The 24,962-nt window shown below is 37.3% G+C and overlaps 1 protein-coding gene across 5 annotated transcripts in view; it reads left to right on the top strand.

Moving 5' to 3' along the window:
• Positions 1-24,962, top strand: part of PSD3 (pleckstrin and Sec7 domain containing 3) — a 571,701-nt gene that overhangs the window by 242,187 nt on the left and 304,552 nt on the right. For 4 of the 5 annotated variants that reach the window (XM_012539248.3, XM_049704181.1, XM_049704183.1 and 1 more), the window contains 3 exons: positions 20,976-21,170; positions 21,276-21,356; positions 23,314-23,426. In XM_012539248.3, the coding sequence (XP_012394702.3) occupies positions 20,976-21,170; positions 21,276-21,356; positions 23,314-23,426 (389 nt within the window). Of the gene's footprint in view, positions 1-16,367; positions 17,495-20,975; positions 21,171-21,275; positions 21,357-23,313; positions 23,427-24,962 lie in introns of those variants that run through there. The other variant, XM_049704184.1, reaches the window with a different exon arrangement.

The raw sequence follows: 24,962 nt of genomic DNA, 5'->3' as shown, positions 1-24,962 counted from the left end.
TTTGAAGTCTGATGCTCACTCAGCCTGGGCCATCTAGTGGTTTCAGGCCACTGAAGACCCTCTCATGGCCCCTCCCAAACCTAAGTTTTTCTGGTAAAAAACATCTTATTTTGTAAATTGAATAGCTTAGTGAAAGTTTGAATGCATGTTTCACAGAGTGTGTGTTCCATGTAGGATAGAAATTAAAAGGGTAGTAAACAAAACAAAACAACAAAAGTGATTTTATCAAGGTTAAACTCTTTTCTGAAGAACTTCTAAGTCTTTAGTACGAAGAGTACTCACCTGCATTGTGAATCTGCAAGGGGTGGGTTTAGAAGTTAAAGAATACTCAGCTTACTGGCCATTCGTATTTTTTATAGTATGGAGTGTATTTGTCCTCGAGGAAAATTTTCTTTTCCTGCTATCTCTTCCTCAAAATGAAGTTTGAAGTGATGGAATAGATTATGGTTCAAAAAATTATTTGAAGCCATGAGCATAGAAGTTCATAAGCCATATGGAGTAAGCTCTGTGTGTGTGTGTGTGTGTGTGTGTGTGTGTGTGTGTAGGGGGGTTATTTGTTTGTGTATGTGTGTGTAAAAGTCCAAAAGTTTGGTATTAAAGCAATATGAAGCAGTGTTTGAATTACTGGGGGAAATATTCTTCATTTCCACAGAAACTGGTCAACAAGTGAGGGAAATTGTTAATATTCAGTTTTTTTCTTTTTATTTGAAGTGAAGTTGATTTACAATGCTGTATTAGTTTCTGGTGTACAGCAGAGTGATTCAGTTATACATATATAAGTTATATATATTTTTTCAGATTATTTTCCATTATAGGGTATTACAAGATATTGAATATAGTTCCCTGTGCTATACAGTAGGACCTTCTTGTTTATCTGTTTCGTATATAGTAGTGTGAATTTGTTAACTCCAAACTCCTAAATTATCCCTCCTCCCCTTTCCCCTTTGGTAACCATTTGTTTTCTGTGTCTGTGAGTCTCTTTCTGTTTTGTAGATAGGTTCATTTATATCACTTTTTTAGATTCCACATATAAGTGATATGATATTTGTCTTTGTCTGACTTACTTCACTTAGTATGATAATGTCTAGGTCCATCCATGTTGCTGCAAATGGCATTATTTCATTTTTTTTTATGGCTCGGTAATATTCCATTGTATATATGTACCACATCTTCTTTATCCAATTATCTGTCGATGGACACTTAGGTTACTTCCATGTCTTGACTATTGTAAATAGTGCTGCTGTGAACATTGGGGTGCATGTATCTTTTCAAATTAGAGTTTTCATCTTTTCCATATGTATGCCCAGGAGTGGGATTGCTGGATCATATGGTAACTCAATTTTTAGTTTTTTAAGGAACCTCCATATTGTTCTCCACAGTGGCTGCACCAATTTACATTCCCACCAACAGTGTAGGAGGGTTCCTTTTTCTCCACACCCTCTCCAGCATTTTTATTTGTAGTCTTTTTGATGATGGCCATTCTGTTTGGTGTGAGGTGCATACCTCATTGTAGTTTTGATTTGCATTTCTCTAATAATTAGCGATGTTGAGCATCTTTTCATGCTCCTGTTGGCCATATGTATGTCGTTTTTGGAGAAATATCTATGTAGATGTTCTGCTCACGTTTTGATTGAATTGGTAGCTTTTTTTTTTTTTTGATATTGAGCTGTACGAGCTGTTTGTATATTTTGGAAATTAAGCCTTGTTGGTTGCATTGTTTGCAAATATTTTCTCCCATACCATATGTTGTTTTTTCATTTTGTTGATGCCTTCCTTTGCTGTTTAAAAGCTTATAAATCTGATTAGGTCCTATTGGTTTATTTTTGTTTTTGTGTTGGGAGATTGACCTAAGAAAAACATTGGTATGATTTATGTCAGAGAATGTTTTGCCTATGTTCTCTTCTAGGACAAGAAGACATGTTGTCATGTCTTTTATTTAAGTCTTTAAGCCATTTTGAGTTTATTTTTGTGTATGGTGTGAAGGAGTGTTCTAACTTCATTAATTTACACGCAGCCCTCCAGATTAACATTCAATTTTGTTAGAGAAAAATCAAGAGTTTTCATTCGATTTTATTAGGTATTGATTATAAATACTGGTCTTAAATTCATGTAACCTCCCTTTACTTTGTAATTTTTCTCACAAGGAATATTTACCCATAATTTTAAAGTTTAGCATTTTGGAACTTGGTATGATTGTGTTTTCTTGAAATTGGAGAAGGAAAGTTTTAATACTAGTTATCTTAAATGTTTTCTTGGTGCACTGGGATATAGCAAAGCTTTAAAAATATTAGATAAACTTAAAAATATTATTGTAAAAGGCATTGGTTAGAGAGTGTCTGTGACCTTTTGAATGGTGATGTTTCAGGAGTTGGCCATAAACTTCTAGAATTAACTGTAAAAACCAGGACTTCAAAAAAACTCTAGTCTTGTCTAAAACAGAGGGAATAAAAAATAAAGAATTTCGTGCCATCATTATTTTACTATAAGGCACGAGGCGGATGTGCCAGCAGGACAGGGGCCTGGGGGCTGATGTGCAGTTCTGAGTGCACCAGAGAGGTGCAGCCAAGCTGGGCACGGATGGGACAGTGGAAACAGGTATTTGTAAGAATTTGAAGAGAGGGCAGAAAGCACTAATAGAGATGGTAAAAACTGGATGATATCTAACCACAGAAAGTATCCATAAAGCCTCTTGTTCTTCACAAGATGGAACAGTTAGAAGAGAGAACAGAGGAGAGTGGAACCCATATGGTTCTCTGGCTGGATAATGTTATTTAGAACCTTGACATGCGAGGGGCAGAGGTATGTGGCCAAACTAACTTCATGTTTACAAGAATACTTTTGAGCACTTGTAATGTTTAGCTTAGGGGTAGAATACTTAAGTTTAATGAGTTAATTTTTACTTGTTTATTCCTAATGATAGCTATTCTTAAGCAAATTAAATTAAAAAGAAGTAAGTTCTAAGTTGAGACCTCTAGCAGGGGTAGATTAAGAAAAACAACAACAACACACACACACACACTCAACTGGAATTAGGATCTGTCTTCTAACTCTTTGGCTACTGCTTGTGAGGTAGAAGAGGCCAGCTATCCCAGACCGGCTTGGGTGCATCTTGACCTGTGTTCTGGAGGAAACAGGGATTCACAGGAATGGAGTAGGTACACCAACTCTTGATATGACACTATGTAGCAAACTGCTTACAATATTAACTTAGTAGTCATTATCTATGGAAGGATTATCTACTTTGTAGAGTATCTGTTGACAATTATGTTGGTCAGAGTTCAAACATTCCCTCGCTGGCCAGTCCTGGACCACCTTCTGTTGCCCAGCTTCTGATGCCCAGTGAATATATACTAATACTAATTCAACTCAGCACAAATGTGGACAGAAGAGAAATTTTTGCATAAAAATTATTCATTGCATTCTAAAATGTATGGAACAATCCATTTATTTTATTTATATTTATTATATTATATTTATTATACTTATTTAATATAAATAATTGGAAGACGGTTTGAGATCTGATTAAAGGTAATTCAGTGCTTCATATTTTTTAAGTTGAAATTAAGCATTTTTTCTCCTTAGGGGTAGGAAGGGCCAGAATATGGTACGGTAAAACCATTATTTTTTAGCCATAACTTTTCCTCAATAATATAACCCTAGTGATAGAAAACTGATTATTTTCAAGTATCAGATAATCACACATGCAAAAAAAAACCTGTAAGAAACCAGAAAAAAACTAGATAATTAGGATTTAACCAGTAATAATAAGGCATGTATTGAGTCTTCAGATGGCTGTTTGGGAATTTATTCTTTTTGAATGACTTTTAAAATGATAGATTAAAATGTGAATCTCTAAGGAATAATGTTGTTATAAGCATTACACCAAAACAGACATTGTCATTAGTTTTCTTATATAGGAATTGTATGTGACTATTATTTATCTGTCTGTTCCTCTCTTTTTATTTGGTAGGAATTTCAGAGAGAAAAAGCAAAGAGGAGCTAGCCCAGACAATTTTTTAACTTTAAAAACCCGTGATAAACCATAATGGAAAATAATATGAAACAGAATGTATATATATATGTAACTGAATCACTTTGCTGTACAGGAGGAATTAACACAGCATTGTAAATAAACTATACTTCAATAAAATAAAATTTTTAATATCTGATGTTTCTTTCTATAAATTTTCTTTGGAAGGTAGACTTGATCTCATTCTGTGCTATAGTGAGTATTCTGCCTAAGGGTATTAAACTTTCTTGATAATAGTTGTATTGAATTAAGCAATAAGAGTGTCCTTTCTGAACCCCAGCAGGGAGATTGCTGGGCTCTGGCAGTTAGAGCCTTTTACAGAATGTCCTTCTTCATGTGTTGTGAGGCCAAGTGGCACCTCCTTTCTTCCGCCTCATTCAGAGGAGGGAGGTTTTTGGTAAGTTGATGATTGATTGATTGACTGATTGGTTTATTTATTTACTTATGAATAATAAATTATACCTTCCTTTAAATAAAATATTGTAAAATAAGATAACTTGAATTTGGAGAGACAGGAAGGGATGTGATATCTTGGCCTGGATAAGCAAGTGTTTTTCTGTGTAGAAATACGGGTGTGTTGTCTAAATTCAGACTGTTTTGTTTCCTGAAGAGTGTGAGTGTGCAGTGTATTTTTTTTAATAGATCTTTATTGGAGTATAATTGCTTCACAATACTGTGTTAGTTTCTGTTGCACAACAAAGCAAATCAGCCATATACATACACATGTCCCCATATCCCCTCCCTCTTGAGCCTCCCTCCCACCTTCCCTATCCCATCCCTCTAGGTCATCACAAAGCACCGAGCCGATCTCCCTGTGCTATGCTGCTGCTGCCCACCAGCTAACATTCGGTAGTGTATATATGTTGATGCTACTCTCACTTCGCCCCACCTTCCCCCTCTCACCCCATGTCCTCAGGTCCATTCTTTATGTCCTCCTCTTTATTCCTGCCCTGCAGCTAAGATCATCAGTACCATTTTCTTTTTTTTTTTTAGATTCCATATATATGTGCTAGCATACGGTATTTGTTTATCTCTTTCTGACTTACTTCACTCTGTATGACAGACTCTAGGTGCATCCACCTCACTACAAATAACTCAATTTCGTTTCTTTTCATGACTGAGGAATATTCCATTGTATATATGTGCGACATCTTCTTTATCCATTTATCTGTCGATGGACACTTAGGTTGCTTCCATATCCTGGCTATTGTAAATAGTGCTGCAGTGAACACTGTGATACATGTCTCTTTTTGAATTATGGTTTTCTCAGGGTATATGCCCAGTAGTGGGATTGCTGGGTTGTATGGTAGTTCTATTTTTGGTTTTTTAAGAAACCTCCATACTGTTCTCCATAGTGTCTGTATCAATTTACATTCCCACCAGCAGTGCAGGAGGGTTCCCTTTTCACCACACCCTTTCCAGCATTTATTGTTTCTAGATTTTTTGATAATGCCATTCTGACTGGCGTGAGGTGATACCTCATTGTAGTTTTGATTTGCATTTCTCTAATAATTAGTGAAGTTGAGCAACTTTTCATGTACCTCTTGGCCATCTGTATGTCTCCTTTGGTAAAATGTCTATTTAGGTCTTCTGCCCATTTTTTAATTGGGTTGTTTGGTTTTTTTTTTTTGATATTGAGCTCCATGAGCTCTTTGTATAGTTGGGAGATTAATCCTTTGTCCGTTGATTTGTTTGCAAATATTTTCTCCCATTCTGAGAGTTGTCTTTTCGTCTTGCTTATGGTTTCCTTTGCTGTGCAAAAGCTTTTAAGTTTAATTAGGTCCCATTTATTTATTTTTGTTTTTATTTTTGTTATTCTAGGAGGTGGGTGAAAAAAGATCTTGCTGTGGTTTGTGTCAAAGAATGTTTTTCCTATGTTTTCCTCTAAGAGTTTTATAGTGTCTGGTCTTACATTTAGGTCTTTAATCCATTTTGAGTTTATTTTTGTGTATGGTGTTAGGGAGTGTTCTAATTTCATTCTTGTACATGTAACTGTCCATTTTCCAAGCACCACTTATTGAAGAGGCTGTCTTTTCTCCATTGTGTGTTCTTGCCTCCTGTGTTGTAAATTAGGTGCCCATATGTGTGTGGGTTTATCTCTGGGCATTCTATCCTGTACCATTGATCTCTGTTTCTCTTTTTGTGCCAGTACCATACAGTCTTGATTACTGTAGCTTTGTGGTATAGTTTGAAGTTGGGGAGCCTGATTCCTCCAACTCCGTTTTTTCTCAAGATTGCTTTGGCAATTCGGGGTCTTTTGTGTTTCCATACAAATTGCAAAACTTTTTGTTCTGATTCTGTGAAGAATGCCATTGGTAGTTTGAGAGAGATTGCATTGAATCTGTAGATTGCTTTGGGTTGTATAGTCATTTTCGCAATGTTGATTCTTCCAGTCCAAGAACATGGTATATTTCTCCATCTGTTTATGTCATCTTTGATTTCTTTCATCAGTGTTTTATAGTTTTCTGAATACAAGTCTTTTGCCTCCTTAGGCAGGTTTATTTCTAGGTATTTTATTCTTTTTGTTGCAGTGGTAAATGCAATGTTTCCTTAATTTCTCTTTCTGATTTTTCATTGTTGGTGTATAGCAATGCCAGAGACTTCTGTGTACTAATTTTGTATCCTGCAACCTTACTGAATTCATTTAGTAGTTCTAGTAGTTTTCTGGTGGCATCTTTAGGATTTTCTACGGATAGTATCATGTCATCGGCAAACAGTGACAGTTTTACTTCTTTTCCAATTTGTATTCCTTTTATTTCTTTTTCTTCTTTGATTGCTGTGGCTAGGACTTCCAAAACTATGTTGAATAAGAGCGGCAAGAGTGGACATCCTTGGCCTGTTCCTGATCTTAGTGGAAATGCTTTCAGTTTTTCACCATTGAATATGACGCTTGCTGTGGGTTTGTCATATATGGCCTTTATTATGTTGAGATAAGTTCCCTCTATGCCCATTTTCTGGAGAGTTTTTGTCATAAATGAGTGTTGAATTTTGTCAAAAGCTTTTTCTGCATCTATTGAGATGCTCATATGATTTTTTACTCCTTAATTTGTTAATGTGGTGTATCACATTGATTGATTTGCTTATATTGAAGAATCCTTGTATCACTGGGATAAACCCCACTTGATCATTCTGTATGATCCCTTTAATGTGCTGTTGGATTCTGTTTGTAGTGTTTTGTTGAGGATTTTTGCATCTATGTTCATCAGTGATATTGGTCTATAATTTTCTTTTTTTGTGATATCTTTTTCTGGTTTTGGTATCAGGGTGATGGTGGCTTTGTAGAATGAATTTGGGAGTGTTTCTCCCTTTGCAGTTTTTTGAAAGGGTTTGAGAAGAATTGGGGTTAACTCTTCTGTAAATGTTTGATAGAATTCGCCTGTGAAGCCCTCTGGTCCTGGACTTTTGTTTGTTGGAAGACTTTTAATTACAGTTTGAATTTCATTACTTATGATAGGTCTGTTTATATTTTCTAATTCTTCCAGGTTCAGCATTGGAAAATTATACCTTTCCAAGAATTTGTCCATTGCTTCATGGTTGCCCATTTTATTGCCATATAGTTGTTTGTAGTAGTCTCATAATCCTTTGCATTTCTGCAGTGTCAGTTGTGATTTCTCCTTTTTCATTTCTAATTTTATTGATTTGCATCCCCTCCCTTTTTTTCTTGATCAGTCTGGCTAAGGGTTTATCAATTTTGCTTATCTTCTCAAAGAACCAGCTTTTAGTTTTATTGATCTTTGCTGTTGTTTTCTTCATTTCTATTTCATTCATTTCTACTCTGATCTTTATGATTTCTTTCCTTCTACTGACTTTGGGTTTTCTTTGTTCTTCTTTCTCTTGTTGTTTTAAGTATAGGGTTAGATTGTTTATTTGAGATTTTTCTTGTTTCTTGAGGTGAGATTGAATTGCTATAAACTGCCCTCTTAGAACTGTTTTTTGCTGCGTCCCATGGGTTTTCGGTTGTGTTTTCATTGTCATTTGTTTCTTTGTATTTTTTAATTTCTTCTTTGATTTCTTCAGTGATCTCTTGGTTATTTAGTAGTGCACTGTTTAGCCTCCATGTATTTGTGTTTTTTACAGTTTTTTTCCTGTAAGTGGTTTCCAATCTCATAGTGTTGTGGTCAGAAAAGGTGCTTGATATGATTTCAATTTCTTAAATTTAGTGAGTCTTGATTTTTGACCCAAGATGTGATCCATCCTGGAGAATGTTCCATGTGCACTCGAGAAGAAAGTGTATTCTGCCACTTTTGGGTGGAATGTTCTATAAATATCAATTAAATCTATCTGGTCTATTGTGTCATTTAAAGCTTGTGTTTCCTTATTTATTTTCTGTTTGGATGATTTTTCCATTGGTGTAAGTGAGGTGATAAAGTCCCCTACTATTAGTGTGTTACTGTTGATTTCCCCTTTCATGGTTGTTAGCATTTGCCTTATGTATTGAGGTGCTCCTGTGTTGGGTGCATAAACATTTTTAATTGTCACATCTTCTTCTTGGACTGATCATTTGATCATTATGTAGTGTCCCTCCTTATGTCTTGTAAGAGTCCTTATTTTAAAATCTATTTTATCTGATACAAGTATTGCTGCTCCAGCTTTCTTTTGATTTCCATTTGCATGGAATATCTTTTTCTGTCCCTTCACTTTCAGTCTGTATGTGTCACTTTCAGGTCTGAAGTGGGTCTCTTGTACACAGCATATATTTGGGTCTTGTTTTTGTATCCATTCAACAAGTCTGTGTCTTTCGATTGGGGCATTTAATCCATTTATGGTCAAGGTTGTTATTGATATGCAGGTTCCTATTACCATTTTCTTAATTGTTTTTGGTTTGTTTTTGCAGGTCTTTTTCTTCTCTCATGTTTCCCGCCTAGAGAAGTTTCTTTAGTATTTGTTGTAAAGCTGGTTTGGTGGTGCTGATTTCTCTTAGCTTTTGCTTGTCTGAAAAGCTTTTGACTTCTCTGTGTAATCTGAAAGAGATCTTTGCTGGGTAGAGTAATCTTGGTTGTGGGTTTTTCTCTTTCATCACTTTAAGTATATCCTGCTGCCTTCTGGCCTACAGAGTTTCCACTGAAAAATCATCTGATGACCTTATAGGGATTCCTTTGTGTGTTATTTTTTTGTTTTTCCCTTGCTGCTTTTAATGTTTTTTCTTTGAATTTTGTTAGTTTGATTAATATGTATCTTGGTGTGTTTTTCCTAGGGTTTATCCTGTATGGGACTCTGTGCTTCCTGGACTTGGGTGACTATTTCCTTTCCCGTGTTAGGGAAGTTTTCGACTATAATCTCTTCAAATATTTTCTCAGACCCTTTCTTTTTCTCTTCTTCTTCTGGGACCCCTATAATTCGAATGTTGGTGTGTTTAGTGTTGTCCTAGGGGTCTCTGAGGTTGTCTTCAATTCTTCTTTCTTTATTCTGCTCCTTGGCACTTATTTCCACCATTTTGTCTTCCAGCTCACTTATTTCTTCTTCTGCCTCAGTTATTCTGTTATTGATTCCTTCTAATGTAGTTTTCACTTCAGTTATTGTGTTGTTCATCTCTGTTTGTTTTTTGTTTAGTTCTTCTAAAATGTTAAACATTTCTTGTATTTTCTCAATCCGTGCCTCCATTCTATTTCTGAGATTCTGGATCATTTTTACTATCATCACTCTGAATTCTTTTTCAGGTAGATTGCCTATTTCCTCTTCATTTATTTGGTCTTGTAGGTTTTTATCTTGCTCCTTCATCTGTTACAGATTTTTTTGCCATCTCATTTTTTTTTCCTTTTTTTTTTTTTTTTTTTGATGAATGGTATTGCATTCCTGTCTCACTGGTTGCTTGGCCTGAGGCTTCCAACGCTGGAGTTTGTAAGCTATTGGTAGAACTTGGTCTGGGTGCTAAGATGAGGATCTCCTGGAGACCTCACTCCGATGAATATTCCCTGCGGTCTGAGGTTCTCTGTTACTCCAGTGGTTCAGACTTGGAGCTCCCACTGCAGGAGCTTCAGCCCAGGCCCAGCTCATGAACCAAGATGCCGCAAGCCGCGTGGGGTGGCAAAAGAGAGAACAATAACAAAGTAGAAGATAAAATTAGACTAGGAAACTAACAGATATATTGAAAAGAATATAAAATTAAAAATATAGATGAATCAACAACTGGAAGGTACGTCAGTACCACAATAGTAAAAAAGAGGGGGAGGGAAAAGAAGAAAAAATGGGAAAAGGCCTTGGCTGTGGAGGGTGGTGCCTAAGCAAGGGCAAGGTTTGGGTGGTGGGCGGGGCCTATGCTCAGGACCCACAGGGCTGGAAAAGGCCCTGGGGGCTGTGGGGGGTGGGGCTTAGGCTCAAGGAACAGAAAGGGCCCAGGCATGCCCCCCACCCCTGGTCTCAGAGGGCAGGGGACCCCACCTGGGAGCCCAGCAGGCCTCCTGGGCTCGAGTCGGGGGGGCAAACGCCCTCCTCTCCTGCTCCTCCTCTCCTGGATGGTTCCTCCCGCCTGCCTCTTCTGATCTCCCCAGCCTCCCTCCTGTGCCCCCAGGGACCCATGCGGCCTGAAGGGGCTTTGGAGGCCAGGGGATCAGCCTGGGAGCTCAGCCGGCTCTCTGGCCCGACTGGGCCAGAAGATCGCCCTCCACTCCTCTCCCACTCCTCCCGGAGGGTCCCTCCCCCCTGCCTCTCCTGATCTTCCCAGCCTCAGGGGTGCCGATCCTGTCTGGCCTCCACTTCTCCCCCCGCCTCAGTCCCCCCTACCTCCTACTGGTTCACTTGGGGGTTCCCCCGTCTCCTTGGTCGTCACAGTCCCCCCAAATTGCCGGCAGGTGCCCTAGTTGTGGGGAGACTCCAACGCCGTGTCTTCCCACGCTGCCATCTTGGCTCTGCCTCCCTGTGCAGTGTATTTTAATCACATTATTAAAGGAGATGATCAGCTTCAGACCATCTACTGATTAGTTTACAAGGGAGTGGAATGCAGTTGCCCCTTTATTTTCTTTTGTCAGGGTGGAGAGTGATATGGTGTTATCAGAAATTTTTAATGCCATATCAAGGCAGTGAAACAACATAGCCAAAAGCTGTTTCTCATGAAGTTGTAAACTCAGAATTCCAATGACATTTTAAGAGTATCTCAGGAAAACAAGTTAGTCTATCTGCAAATGATTCACTCTTCCTTTCCTGCCCACTGGAATTGGGATTCATTGATCCCACTTTGCACAAAGAAGCTTCTGTGCAGAGTGAACATGTAAATGTTTTTGCATCATTTTTTTTCTCCTTAGTTTTCACGCTCAGTATTTAGAAATAGTTGCTTTGCAAATGATTCATTTCAAATTTTTATAATGTGGTTGTATTAAAGTTGATAGTATTGCAGGTATTACATGCTTATTTGAGAGCTGGCCCAGAAAAGCTGCAGCCTAGTATAGAAAAACAAAACAACCCCAAAAAGCAAAAAAGTGAAAACCCCTGTCTTCTGGATCATGCCCAGAGGAGCCTGAACCTGTAGAAGGGTGATGAGTCCAATTGTTTCCTGGAAATTAGTGCTACTAAGGCACGTTCAGCCTGTCTCATTCCGTTGGTGAGCTTGGTCGGTCTCTGTACACTGCCTCGCACACGGGTGCCCTCTTCTGGAACACCGAAGGCAGGACTGAGAAAACTGAGTGAGGTGAAAGGTTCCCTGAGGAGGCAGACCTTCTAGGTGATGCTTACTAAAATTCATCATTGGTAAAGACTGAATTTTGGCCTCTGTGCTGAGTTTTGATTATAAGGTTTTGTTTATGGTTCTCTTATAAGGGCCCTGAAATCATTTGTAGGTAAGATGCAGTCCCATCTAGAGAAATCTATTCTATATAAACATCAAAAATGTGTTCATTTGAGGCAGTTTTCTTTAGAAAAATCAAGTATTCATTCATACTGAGAGCTAACATTTGTATATGATTACTAATAGCAGTTTACATTTAATAAAATGCTGATCTCGCCTGATCATCCAAATAACCAAGTAGTAATCTTAGTGGTGCAAGGGGTGGTGTAGTGATGAAAATGGGTCTGGTGATGGCAGCTGACATTTATTGTTTACTGTGTGCCAGACTCTTCCCTAAGCATTTACACAGATCTTCTCATTTAATCTTCATAGCACTTCGTTCTTTCCATTCTGTAGATGAACAAACTGAGGCTCACGGAGAATAATGAACTTACCCACAACTGGTGGCTGATGGAACCCATGTTTGAACTTGGCAGTCTAACTGGAGCTTTTCAACAGATACTCGCTTTTAGCATCTTCTAAATTTATAGTTGTTCCTTACTGTCAAACTGAGTGCTTGCCTGGAGAATCTCATTAATAAATTAAGGGGACCTCCTAATTCTTTCACTGTAATGGAGTTTTATTCAGATGAATACTCTGCTAGACATGTTTTTAGGGTGGCACATTTCAGAGTTCCTTGGTCATATAGACTCTCACCCTGTGAGGGCACCCATCAGTGTGTGGGCAAGTGCTGTGCCTGTACTGAGTTCCCACAGGTAGCTCTGCCTGGGTATACTGTGGGCACTTTATACTTATCATGTCTTCAAGTCTTTGAATCAAACTCAGGGTTTTTCTCCTCTGTCTCCTGTTTTTCCCCATATGCTTGCACACTCTCTGCTCTCTCTTTCTCTAGCTCCCTTCCTCTCTTCTTATCCCTCTCACCCCCTCCCTCTCCCTCCTCTCCCACCCCCTCTCTCCCTCCCCCTCCCTCCCTCCCCCCCCCCCCCCCGTATACATTCCTTCTTCTTCCTGAGGTAAGAAGAGTGCTGAGGCCTGTGTCAGGCCAACACTCTGCCTGAGACAATCTCTAGAAAGCACTACTCCCAGGCTTAACCAGTATTAGATACTATTAGGTAAATGGCACCACTGGAGGTGCTGTAGCTGTTCTGAATAACCTCATTTACGTTTCCCTCAAGATTAGGTGTAGAAAACTGCTAGAGCTCATCAATGAATTCGGTAAAGTTGCAGGATACAAAATTAATACACAGAAACCTGTTGCATTTCTATACATTAACAATGAAAAATCAGAAAGAGAAATTAAGGAAACAATCCCATTTACCTTTGCATCAAAAAGAATAAAATACCTAGGAATAAACCTACCTAAGGAGGAAAAAGACCTGTACTCTGAAAACTATAAGACACTGATGAAAGAAATCAAAGATGATACAAACAGATGGAAAGATATACTGTGTTCTTGGATCGGAAGAATCAATATTGTCAAAATGACTATATTACCCAAGGCAATCTAAAGATTCAGTGCAATCCCTACAAATTACCAATGGCATTTTTCACAGAACTAGAGCAAAAAATTTAAAAATTTGTATGGAAACACAAAAGACCTCAAATAACCAAAGCAATCTTGAGAAAGAAAAAAAGAGCTGCAAGAATCAGGGTCTCTGACTTCAGACTATACTACATAGTAATCAAGACAGTATGGTACTGGCACAAAAACAGAAACATAGATCAATGGAACAGATTAGAGAGCTCAGAAATAAACCCACACATCTATGGTCAATTAATCTATGACAAAGGAGGCAAGAATATACAACGGAGAAAAGACAGTCTCTTCAATAAGTGGTGCTGGGAAAACTGGATAGCTACATGTAAAAGAAGGAAATTAGAACACTTTCTAACACCATATACAACGATAAACTCAAAATGGATTAAAGATCTAAATGTAAGACTTGATGCTATAAAACTCCTAGTGGAAAAAGTACACAGAACACTCTTTGACGTAAATTGCAGCAATATATCTTTTTGGATCCATCTCCTAGAGTAACGGAAATAAAAACAAAAGTAAACAAATGGGACCTAATTAAACTTAGAAGCTTTTGCACAGCAAAGGAAACCATAAACAAAACAAAAAAACAACCTATGGAATGGGAGAAAATATTTGCAAACAATGTGACCAACAAGGGCTTAATCTCCAGAATATACAAGCAGCTCATGCAGCTCAATATCAAAAAACCAACAACCCAATACAAAAATGGGCAGAAGATCTAAATAGACGTTTCTCCCAAGAAGACATACAGATGGCCCAGAGGCACATAAAAAGGTGCTCAACATTGCTAATTATTAGAGAAATGCAAATCAAAACTGCAATGATGTATCACTCCACACTTATCAGAATGGCCATCATCAAAAAGTCTACAAATAATGCTGAAGAGGGTGTGGAGAGAAAGGAACCCTCTTACATTGTTGGTGGGAGTGTAAATTGGTACAGCCACTATGGAGAACAGTATGGAGGTTCCTTAAAAAACTATAAATAGAACTACCATATCCTGCAGTCCCACTCAGGGACATATATCCAGAGAAAACCATAATTCAAAAAGCCACGTGCACCCCAGTGTTCATTGCAGCACTGTTTACAATAGCCAAGACATGGAAGCAACCTAAATGCCCATCCACAGAGCAGTGGATAAAGAAGATGTGGTTTATATAAACAATGGAATATTACTCAGTCATAAGAAAGAATGAAATAATACCATTTGCACCAACATGGATGGACCTAGAGATTATCATACTAAGTAAAGTAAGCCAAACAAAGACAAGTATTGTATGGTATCGCTTATATGTGGGATATTAAAAAAAAAGTGGTACAAATGAACTTAATATACAAAACAGAAATAGACTCACAGCCGTAGAAAGCAAACTCAGGGTTACCAAAGGGGAAGAGGTGGAGAGGGATAAATTAGGAGTTTGGGGTTAACATATACATACTACTATATATAAAAAAGATAACCAAGAAGGACCTACTGTATAGCACAAGGAACTATACTCAATATTTTGTAATAACCTATAAGGGAAAAGAATCTGAAAAAGGATAGTTATATACGTATGTATTACTGAATCACTTTGTCATACACCTGAAACTAATACAACTGTGCTTCAATGAAAAATAAAATAAAATAATTTTTTAAAAGTTTTGATAAAAGGAATATGTTTTTAAAAGATTAGATTAGGTGCTATCTCTACTCTGCCTGAGACATAAAGGCCATAGATAATGGTGGCCAAGAAGATTTCCTTTCCTTTCTTAGAGGCGATTTATGCTTCTGGGTTTTAAGTGCATCTCACTTACGGTGTTGTACTTAGAGCTCTTCTTGACTGACTTCATTCTGGCTTCCCTGGGTCTGCTGGTTTCAGGCCTCTGTGACTGCATCCTCAGCTTGCAGAATGGCAGCCGGGTCATAGTGCTCCCTTCCAGTCCTTTTATTCCACTTGTGACTGGAGTTGTTTCCTCGCCCTCTTTGGGATTCTTCTGACTTGCCTCTGACTAGCTTATGTATGAAATTGAACTAGGTGACTGTGGTTGTTTTCTAAATGCAGGGCATGCACCTTAGCCTAGTTTATTTTTTTATCCTAGTTTTATTACCACAATTAAATAAAAATTTAAAGACATTTAAAAAATTTAAATTCAAAGAAAATATGAACTAAGACAGTGTATCTGGTACCCTCTGCTGATGTCAGTCTCCTTAGAACTTTTCAGGATCGGTTATACTGAACTAGAAAGTTAGTGCCCCATGTCATTGCTGGCAGAACGCAGAAGACCTCAAAGGAAGTGGAAACAGCTGCTTGCTCAGTTCTGCGTTCTTTCAACAGATGGCTGTTGAATAACCTCAGCCTACTCTTCTGATGTGGATACAAAGTGAAGTTTAAGATAGTGGTAGGTGAGAGAGGTGGGACTTTAAAAAAGCAGAGCTGTAATATCCAGGTGCTCTGAGAATGCAGCCGGGGGGGTTGGAGTACGAGTCTTAGAAAAGCTGTTATTTCACTTGGGTTCTTGTAGGATCATTGAGTTTGCAGAATTTTTGGGAACCCCAGGATTTTAGGGTGGGGGTGACAGGAGCAGCAAAGGGAAGGACGTGGGAAAGGGGTGTAAGAGCACAGCTTACATCTCTGTGCAGCCCAAGCATGAAGACGATGGAGGTGACCAGTCTAAACGGGCAGTTGGGGTTGGCTTGTGAAGGGCCTTAACGACATGCGGCAGAGCATGGGCTTTTACCTTGTGTAGGATATTTGTGAAGGAGACGTTTTATCACATCCATGGTGGCAGTATGCAGGCTGGGAAGGAAGGGTGAAAATACAGAGAAAAGAGGGTTTTCCTTTTGTATTTGAAGGACATTAGGGAAGAATCAGCAGATCGTAGTCAATTGAGAGAAGATCTTGATAAGACAATAGAAAAATAGTAGGAATAAAAATTAAATCACAGAAGCAAGTTGAAACAAACCCAGAAGGAGTCTGATCGAGAACAAGCATTCGGGAGATAGGGTTACCAGATAAAGTCAGGATGCCCAGTTAAATTTGAATTTTAGATAAATAGTGAATAATTTTTTTAGTGTCAGTATGCCCCATGCAATTTTTGAGACATACTTTCACTAAAAACTGTTTTTTGTTTATTTGAAATTCTGATTTAACTGGGTATCCTATTAATTTTTTTTGGAAAACGCAGTAATCAGTATGATAAAAAGGTTATGAAAAGGCTTGGTGGTCAGACTCAGTGATCTGATCCTTCTTTTGATGATATTGATGATAGAGTGTAACCACATATGTTTGGAGGTGTGAGGTATAGGCCTTAGTGAAGCATTTATATATATCACAGGGAGAAGCTTTTGGGAAGTCTCTTCTATATTTAAGTGACCGGTAAGGATTTCACCTTAGGAGATTTAAGTTACTTGATCAAGAAGAAAAGCGGAACTGTAGAAAAGAAGGGAAAATTCAAACTATTGGAAGCATCTAACACTCAGCAGACTAGATGGACAATGTCTTGTGTATTCCAGGAAACAAAACGGGGCTGTCCCTCCTGCTGAGAGGGGTCATCCAGTTTGCTTTATCAAGTGTGAACAAGGCAGGGCTGCCATTGTTGTGTATGCTCTTGGTATACAGTGGACCCTGTGTTCTGGCTTCTGTTTTTATTAGTACTGTAAAAACATACAGAAACCCCAAGAGTAAACACTTGCGAGAGTGTGAGGTCATAGTCAAATGACCTCACAGGGAGCCAGGTCCTTGGAAGCCCTAGTGGACCAGCAGACAGTGGAGATGGGGGATGAAGAGTCCTGGGAAGGGGCTTGTGAGAGGAAGCATGGCCCAGGCGCACCCTTTGCTCCAAGATATGGGTTCTTGGTGTCTGTCGTACTGCTGGTGAGTTGGTATTGCCATCATACCGCCAGGCTTTCTGACTTAAAAGGGGCAATCTCTGTTCTTGTTCATGTTCTTTCATAAATTGTGAATGGGGCAGAATGAAGCCATCTAGGAATGGAAGTATTTATCTTCATTTTATTCCTTATTTTCCTTTTTACTGAAGGTTTTCTCAAGAAGATCCAGAGAAGTCTGATCCATACACATTTTTAAATTACCTCCTTCTGGTGAATGTGAGGAAAATGAGGTGAAATAGACTGGGCAGGATAGGAGAAAGAGGCAGCAAACATGCGGAATGAGAAACATAAGGAATAGGAATCAATACCGCATTTAAAAAATACAATGTCGTTAGGGTAAGTCTGTTGTATTTGAACAACATCTTTGCAGTACTATGTATGTGGTACAATTACTTTTTTTTATGGAGTGATTAAATACATGCCGTGAATTTGCCCTGAGAAGTGAACAATGCTAAGTAGCAGTTTAATTGAGAAGAAAATCCTTTCTTTGACATTGTTTTTTCTACACAATAGCTAATATGCAGAGTAAGAGAATGCGCGGGAGCACAACTCCAGGGATTTTCTTTTCATAATTATAAAAACTACTTGACTGTAACTCAACTAGTTCTTAGAGTAAATATTTTACATTTTCACCACTTATTTAGGAAAACACAAAAGTGTGAGCTGACCTTTAAAAGAAGTGTCCTCTATGAATTTACTTACAGGTTTGCTGTATATAAAAATTAAATATTCAGTTTTCTGATAGCGTAAATTTCACAAAACTGGCTGGTAATGTGAACTTTATAAAGTAAAGTTTAAGATGAAAAAAATTTAAATGTATTTACGTGAAGAATTCATCATAATGAAGCAATTTATTTTAATTGGTGGTTATTTCTTTTGGAAAATTGTTTAAGGTGGCTGATTGCTTAGGGAGGGTTACCAAACATCTTGGTTTGCCTGCATCAGTTCCGGTTTGTGTCTGTTGTCTTGGTGTTGACTATGGTTTAGCATTTGACTTTGACTTTAAAAAAATGAAGTATTATCATTAATAGTTGCAGTAGAATAAGTCAGCATGGGTTTGTAACCCTCCACTTTGTACTTCCCGCTTCTCCACAGTCTCATCTGGAATGCGTGAGTTGACATGTGCATTGAACAGAAATTTCACATAGTTGAGTCTAAAAGACTATGTGGGATACTCTCTCTCCCTTTTCCCTCCCCTTAAAGCTCCTTTCAGAGATAGCTTGTGCAGTGCTTGCTGATAAGTGAGCTTGGAGAGGGGCTGCTAGAGTCTGGCAGTGGTTGGGGACTCCGGGGACTCTGCAGCCCCCAGGCGCTCCTTGGTGCACCAGCTGGTTGTGCAGTAGCCCAGCTGCACTGAGTGATAGTGAAGCTGCCAGGCTACCACTTAGTTGGTGGATCAGTGGGAAATGGGAAATTGTAAGTTAGGTAGAACAAGTGACAAAATAGAGATTAAGCAGTTCTGTTTAAAAATGTCTTCACTTTGCTGTAATGATTTTTATAAGTTTACAACTATTTTTTTTATTGGTAATGCTTTTTTTTTTTTTTTTACCTTGTAACAATTATAACTACATATTTAATGATTTTATCATCCCTGTTTCCTTTTCAGAGTGTCCTCGTTTAGACAATAAATTGTTCTCTACTTACAATTCAGGCCAAGTTAAAGAGCTATGGGATAGGGCAAGGGCCTGCAGACTAGGATTCAGTGTAGCCTGGAATGGCTTTTACATTTTTAAAGGTTGTGAAAAAACAACAAAAACAAAGAAGCATGTGTGACCAGGGTCCTTATGTGGCCTGCAAGTCTGAAATATTTACTCTCTGGTTCATTGCAGAAAAATTCTATGTCTGCTTTACAGTCTACAGTAAGTGTGTTGGAAGACTACTTAAGCACAAGTAGTTTACCATGAACATAGCTTTGTTCTGTTAGAAGTCCAAAGGAAGGTCTGGAAATCACAGTGTTATTGGTTTTAGTGTTACAGATGCATGCTGCAGCACCTGGCTAGAGCAGAGGTTCTCACAGTGTGGTTGTGCGGCTTCCTGAGACCCTTTCAATGGGTTTGTGAGGTCAAAATTATTTTTTTAATAACAGTGCAGCATTGTTTTCCTTTTTCACTGTGTTGATACACACTGATGGTACAAAAGCAATGGTGGGGGCCTTAGCACAAATCAAGGTAGTAGCACCAAACTGTTCTAGTTGTTACATTCTTCATTGCCATGCATTCAAAATAAAAATAAAGGGCAGTTTCACCTAAAGATGTCCTTGATAAAGCAGTACCAATTAATTGCTTTTCAACACTTGGGTACCTGCCTTTTTAATTTCACATGCAATGAAATGGAAAATATGCATGAAGCGCTGTCTAGGAACAGCACTCATGTAGTCTGAGTTGTGAGCTATAAACTAGTTGCTTTTTTCATGGAAATGCCATTTTCCTTCAAAGTCTGACAAACTGTGGTTTTGGCAAACATTTTCTTGAAAATAGAGTTACTTAATTACTTTAAGGAAAACAACCATCAATTTTTGTTGCCAATGGTAATACTTAAGTTTCAATCAAAATTAGAATTTTGGAAAACTTGTATCTACCACCAAAAGTTTGGCAGCTTCCCAGTACTTAAAGACTTTTCTGAGGATATTAGTGGTGACATTAATAAATGTTATTTTTTAAAATAATAAAATGTGTCAACAGATATTTTGCAAGTGACCAGTTCATGTGGCAGAATCATGCCTGGGTAAGATGCATTCAAAGTGTGAGACTTTTTTTTTTTAAATTAATTAATTAATTTATTTATTTATTTTTGGCTGTGGTGGGTCTTCATTGCTGCACGCAGGCTCTCTCTAGTTGCGGCGAGTGGGGGCCACTCTTCATCGCGGTGCGCGGGCCTCTCACTGTCGCGGCCTCTCTTGTTGTGGAGCACAAGCTCCAGATGTGCAGGCTCAGTAGTTGTGGCTCACGGGCCCAGTTGCTCTGCAGCATGTGGGATCCTCCCAGACCAGGGCTCGAACCCGTGTCCCCTGCATTGGCAGGCAGACTCTCAACCGCTGTGCCACCAGGGAAGCCCATGTGAGACGTTTTTAATATGAGTACAAAAAGTTCATTGATACAAGTTTAGATTCTATATTGCAGCTAACTTTTAAGAGACTACCACTTGTTTTATTTTGGCATCATCATATGAAAAAAGAATATCCACAATTAAGGATATTAAAATGCTCCCTATTTTTCTAACTAAATATTTCTGTGAGGCCAGATTTTCTTAATGCTTTCAACCAAAATGACGTATTATTACTGAGTGAATGTAGAAATGGCTGTGAGAATCCAGCTGTCTTCTAGTGTGCCAGGCATTAAAGAAATTTGTAAAAGATGTAAATCACTGTTGCTTGTCTCATTAAATATTATGTTATTGTTTTGGAAAATATAGTTCTTTTTAATAAAAATGTATTATTTATATTCATGAAATGGATTTATTATTTTTAAATGAATATTTAAATTTTTCTGTTTTAATTACTCATGCAGTGAATATCACTAGATATAACCTACATACATAGAGGTCTTTGGAGTTCTCTATACTTTCAAGAATATAAACGTCCTGAGACCAAAAGGTTTGAGAACTGCTCATCTAGGGTTTAAGTAATCACTTCTCTAGTATGTTAAAATATAGCAACTGAAAATATTTTTATGAATAATTAAGCATAAGATGCTATCATTTAAAATAGTTTTTTCATTTGTTCTACAATATTGTGATAATTTCATTAGCTACTTTCCTTTTTGCCACACAAGAACAATCTTTTCTGTTCTTTTGTTTCCTTCTTTATCAATTCTCACAGCAATGCTGGGATGAAAACAACACTGCTAGAGGCTCATTCTGAAATGGGGAGTACTGAAATTCTGGAAAAGGAAACCTCAGGAAGTCTCAGTAATGGTACCAGCAGCAACGTAGAAGCAGCCAAAAGGTTGGCCAAACGTCTTTATCAACTAGACAGATTCAAAAGATCGGATGTGGCAAAACACCTAGGCAAGAAGTATGTCCCATTCCAAGGATGGTGTCTGAGTGTATCCTTGTAGGGGTATGTGTGTGTTCTGATGGCTTCAATTTTAATAACCAAGTCTATTCTGTTTTCTTATAGCAATGAATTTAGCAAACTAGTTGCGGAAGAATATTTGAAGTTTTTTGATTTTACAGGAATGACACTGGATCAGTCTCTCAGGTATGATTAAACATCACTTCTGTTCTTCTTTGCTTCTAAATAATTAATTCTGAGAAGAGAAAATAATGTGCTGAAGCTAAAATCTGATTTTTATTTTTTTAAACCCACAGTTACTTTGTGATCTTAGCTCAGATTGTATTACAGATATTAAACATGGTGGAAAGTGGGAAAAATATATTGTTTTTATGAAATCACACATGAATTCATATCCTGCACCAAATAGACGACCTAGTAAAGAATGGTGGCAAAGTAAGTCTTGGAGAAATGGAATCTGTGGGAATCTGGTTTTTGAATGCCTTAAAAAGGCACAGTTTACAGACTGTAGAATTAGATTTTCCCTAATCATTTTTTACAATAGCCAAATAGCCCTTTAAGACAGTACTTTGGAATTAACTAATGAATGGGATAAAAATGAATATCAACATAATAATCAGCAGAAAGTATCTGTAAAACTGTTTCAGACAGTAGCACTTTTTGCTGATCTGTTCAAGTGAAGGTGTTGGAAACACACTGACCCTCATGTCTCACACGATACCATAGTATAAATTTCTAAGTGCAGCTGAAGGTAAAACCCAGTAAGCATTTAATCTTATAAACTTTATAACGTGTCACAGCCTGGAGGAATTCTGAGATCATCTTGTGTAATGCTCTAGTGTTACAAATCAGGAAACTGAGGCCTGGGAGGTGAAGGGAGGATGTTCCGTTAGAATGCACAGCAGTGAGTTAGTCTCTGGCTCTTTGCGTGAATCAAGGGTACTCATAGGTTTGTCAATGAAAACAGGTAAGGGTGGGGGAGGGATCTGTATTTTTGCTTTACTCTCTCATATGGTTTATAAAAAAAAGTTAAGAAAAATTAAAGTTAGATCAACATAATTTAGATTACAGATAAGGAAGACAGCAACACTTTCATCATTGAAATATGTTTTATTGTATGTTTCTTTCAAAAGTAAGATTTCTTAGGGCATTTTAAATAATTTTTTCCTTCCCATCTCATGTTTAGGTAAATGCATCTACTTTGTCAAGTGAGGGTCCTGGATACATCTATAATAGACAGTACTCTCAGTGACTCTGATCTAGATTGGTATTCCTAATTTAAGAAATAAATTAGGGTTTTATTTTCCAATTTCTTCCTCATGTAGCAAGTTAATAATATATGGTGGTGATAATAGGCAAAATAAAATTAACAGAAATCTACTGTGCTAATGGAAAACTGATGAATTCCTAAAAGTGCTAACAAAAGTTCAAGATGAAAAAAAAAATAACATGGGACTGAGTGAACTGATGAGGATCATTATAATTTTTGCAACTTTCTGTTTGAATAATAATAAAAAAGAAATCTACTGTGCATAAGACAATATAATTGTAATTTTAATAGTGGGTCGGTGGTGATTACAGTCAAGTAACAAAATGACAAAAACCTGTGATCTTTGTCAAGCTTTAAAACATAGTCTACAGGGGACTTCCCTGGCGGTTCAGTGGTTAAGACTCCGCACTGCCAGTGCAGGGGGCGTGGGTTTGATCCCTGGTTGGGGAACTAAGATCCACATGCCGCGTGGCATGGCCAAAAAATTAAAAAAAAAAAAAAAGTTTAAAACATAGCCTACATGGTTATGCATCCAGACTTGTGTTCTTTAGTTTTTATCTGACTGATCTTTTAAAATGGCTACTTGACACTTAACATATGTGGAAATCATCCACCTTCCCAAGGCTTTTTTTGATGTATTGGCCACCATGTTATTGCTCTGTCATCTTTTATATTGACAGTTCCTATAATATAAACATCAATATAAATTTATATTGAATGGCCATCTAGTAAGTGATTTTTTAAAAATATAGAATATCTTACTTTGTATTGTTAATTTCTTATGTTTAAATGAATTAACTTTTAACTATCAAACATAGAGAGTATGGTAACATTTTCTAAAAATTCACCTTTTCCCCCTTAATTCTTTTTTAGGTATTTCTTTAAAGCATTTTCTCTTGTGGGAGAAACCCAAGAACGAGAGAGAATTTTAGTACACTTCTCCAATAGATATTTTTATTGTAACCCAGATACCATTGCTTCACAAGGTAATCTGATGGAAATGCTTGAATTTCTTTCTTATAACAAGGGCTATTTTCCTCAATGTGTGAAGGTTACATTTTATTATGGAAAATATGGAAACTTATGCAGAAGAAAATGAAAATCACCTAGTTATCTCTAATTACCTAGAGATAACTGTTACTAACAGTTTGATTTACTTCCTTCTAGTCTATTTGTACAATATTTTATGTCAAATTGGAATCATTACAGAGTTTTGTTTCCTACTGTCTTTCCCTTTCATTGTGAGCATTTTCTCATGTTATCAAATATTCTTTAAAAGCCATGATGTTTAATGACTGCATGATATTCTTTACTCTTGTTTTAGTTACTTTTACTCCATTTTCCAGTTCCATAGTATGACAGTATACTTTCTTTAAATTGCTCATGGTTTGTCACTGAGATTTTATGTCAGTGTACATTGTAATAAGTGAAATGCTAGTTTTCTTCTTTCTCCTTCCTATACACCTGATCTCTAAGCTTCTTGATGAAGGGCATGTATAGTTTTATGGTTAGTTTTGGAAGCATTTGCAAATCTCACTGGAGTTTGTGGTGTGTCTCTGGTGCTTTTTTTGGACATTCATTATTACAGCACTGACCACTGACTCTGGTTTATGATTTTAATGGTCTATATTTGTATTTACTATTTTAAAAAGCAACTTTAAACTATTTAATTTTTGATATACCTTATGAAGATAGGTCATTTCTCCATTTCAATTCTTATAATAAAGCAAAGTTTTCAGGGTTTGAAGTCAAGCATTTTCACTTACAATTCACTTACAATTTATCTTTCATAAACTTACAAGTTCTGGAATAAATCACTGAGACTAGATGCACTAGAAATTATAATTATCTCTTAGCTTCCGTATTGCCAATTAACATTGTGTCAGTGTACTTTATATTGACTAAAGTGATTGCTCCTGCTGCCTCTGCCCTGAAGGCTGTAGCTAAATTAACTGATTGTTAAAGTCACATTCCTATTCGTAAAATAGGAACTGTCTTTATTCCTTTGACTATATGTAGACCATTTATTCACTGTCTGTATCACTGTCGGCCTTGACTGGAGAATGAAAGGTATAGAAGTGGATTGTTTTTATTAGAACCTTCTTCAAATCTAAGAAGACACTGACATTACTAAGTGAAACAAGGACTACGGATTTGTGTACTCAATTGGCTGTTGATAAGGATATTTGAGAGTTAGCTGCTGAGTTTTAGAAATACATTCAAGAATTTGTTTTATATGTATTTAGAATACTGGAATACATACACTTTTAAGCATTTAGTAGCATCTACTTAGAGATAGTCCACTTAGAGAAATCACCTACTCAGAGGAATAGTTTGGAAGATAAGCTATCTTTAATTCATGAATTCAGTAGTGGGACAAGCTTTTTTGTACATTTAGTATAAATTAATAAGATTTTTCTGCATCTGCAACTGCTATTGTCTACTTTACTTGGATTGAGAATTGCAGGGAGAGAATAAGGAGAACTAATCCTAAGGTTTGGAAGTAAGAAGCTTAACTCTTA

The sequence above is a fragment of the Orcinus orca genome, chromosome 21 (assembly GCF_937001465.1).
Source record: "Orcinus orca chromosome 21, mOrcOrc1.1, whole genome shotgun sequence".
Classification (NCBI taxonomy): domain Eukaryota; kingdom Metazoa; phylum Chordata; class Mammalia; order Artiodactyla; family Delphinidae; genus Orcinus; species Orcinus orca.
The sequence above is the reverse complement of the archived record's forward strand: the minus strand, read 5'-3'. Positions and strand labels throughout refer to the sequence as shown.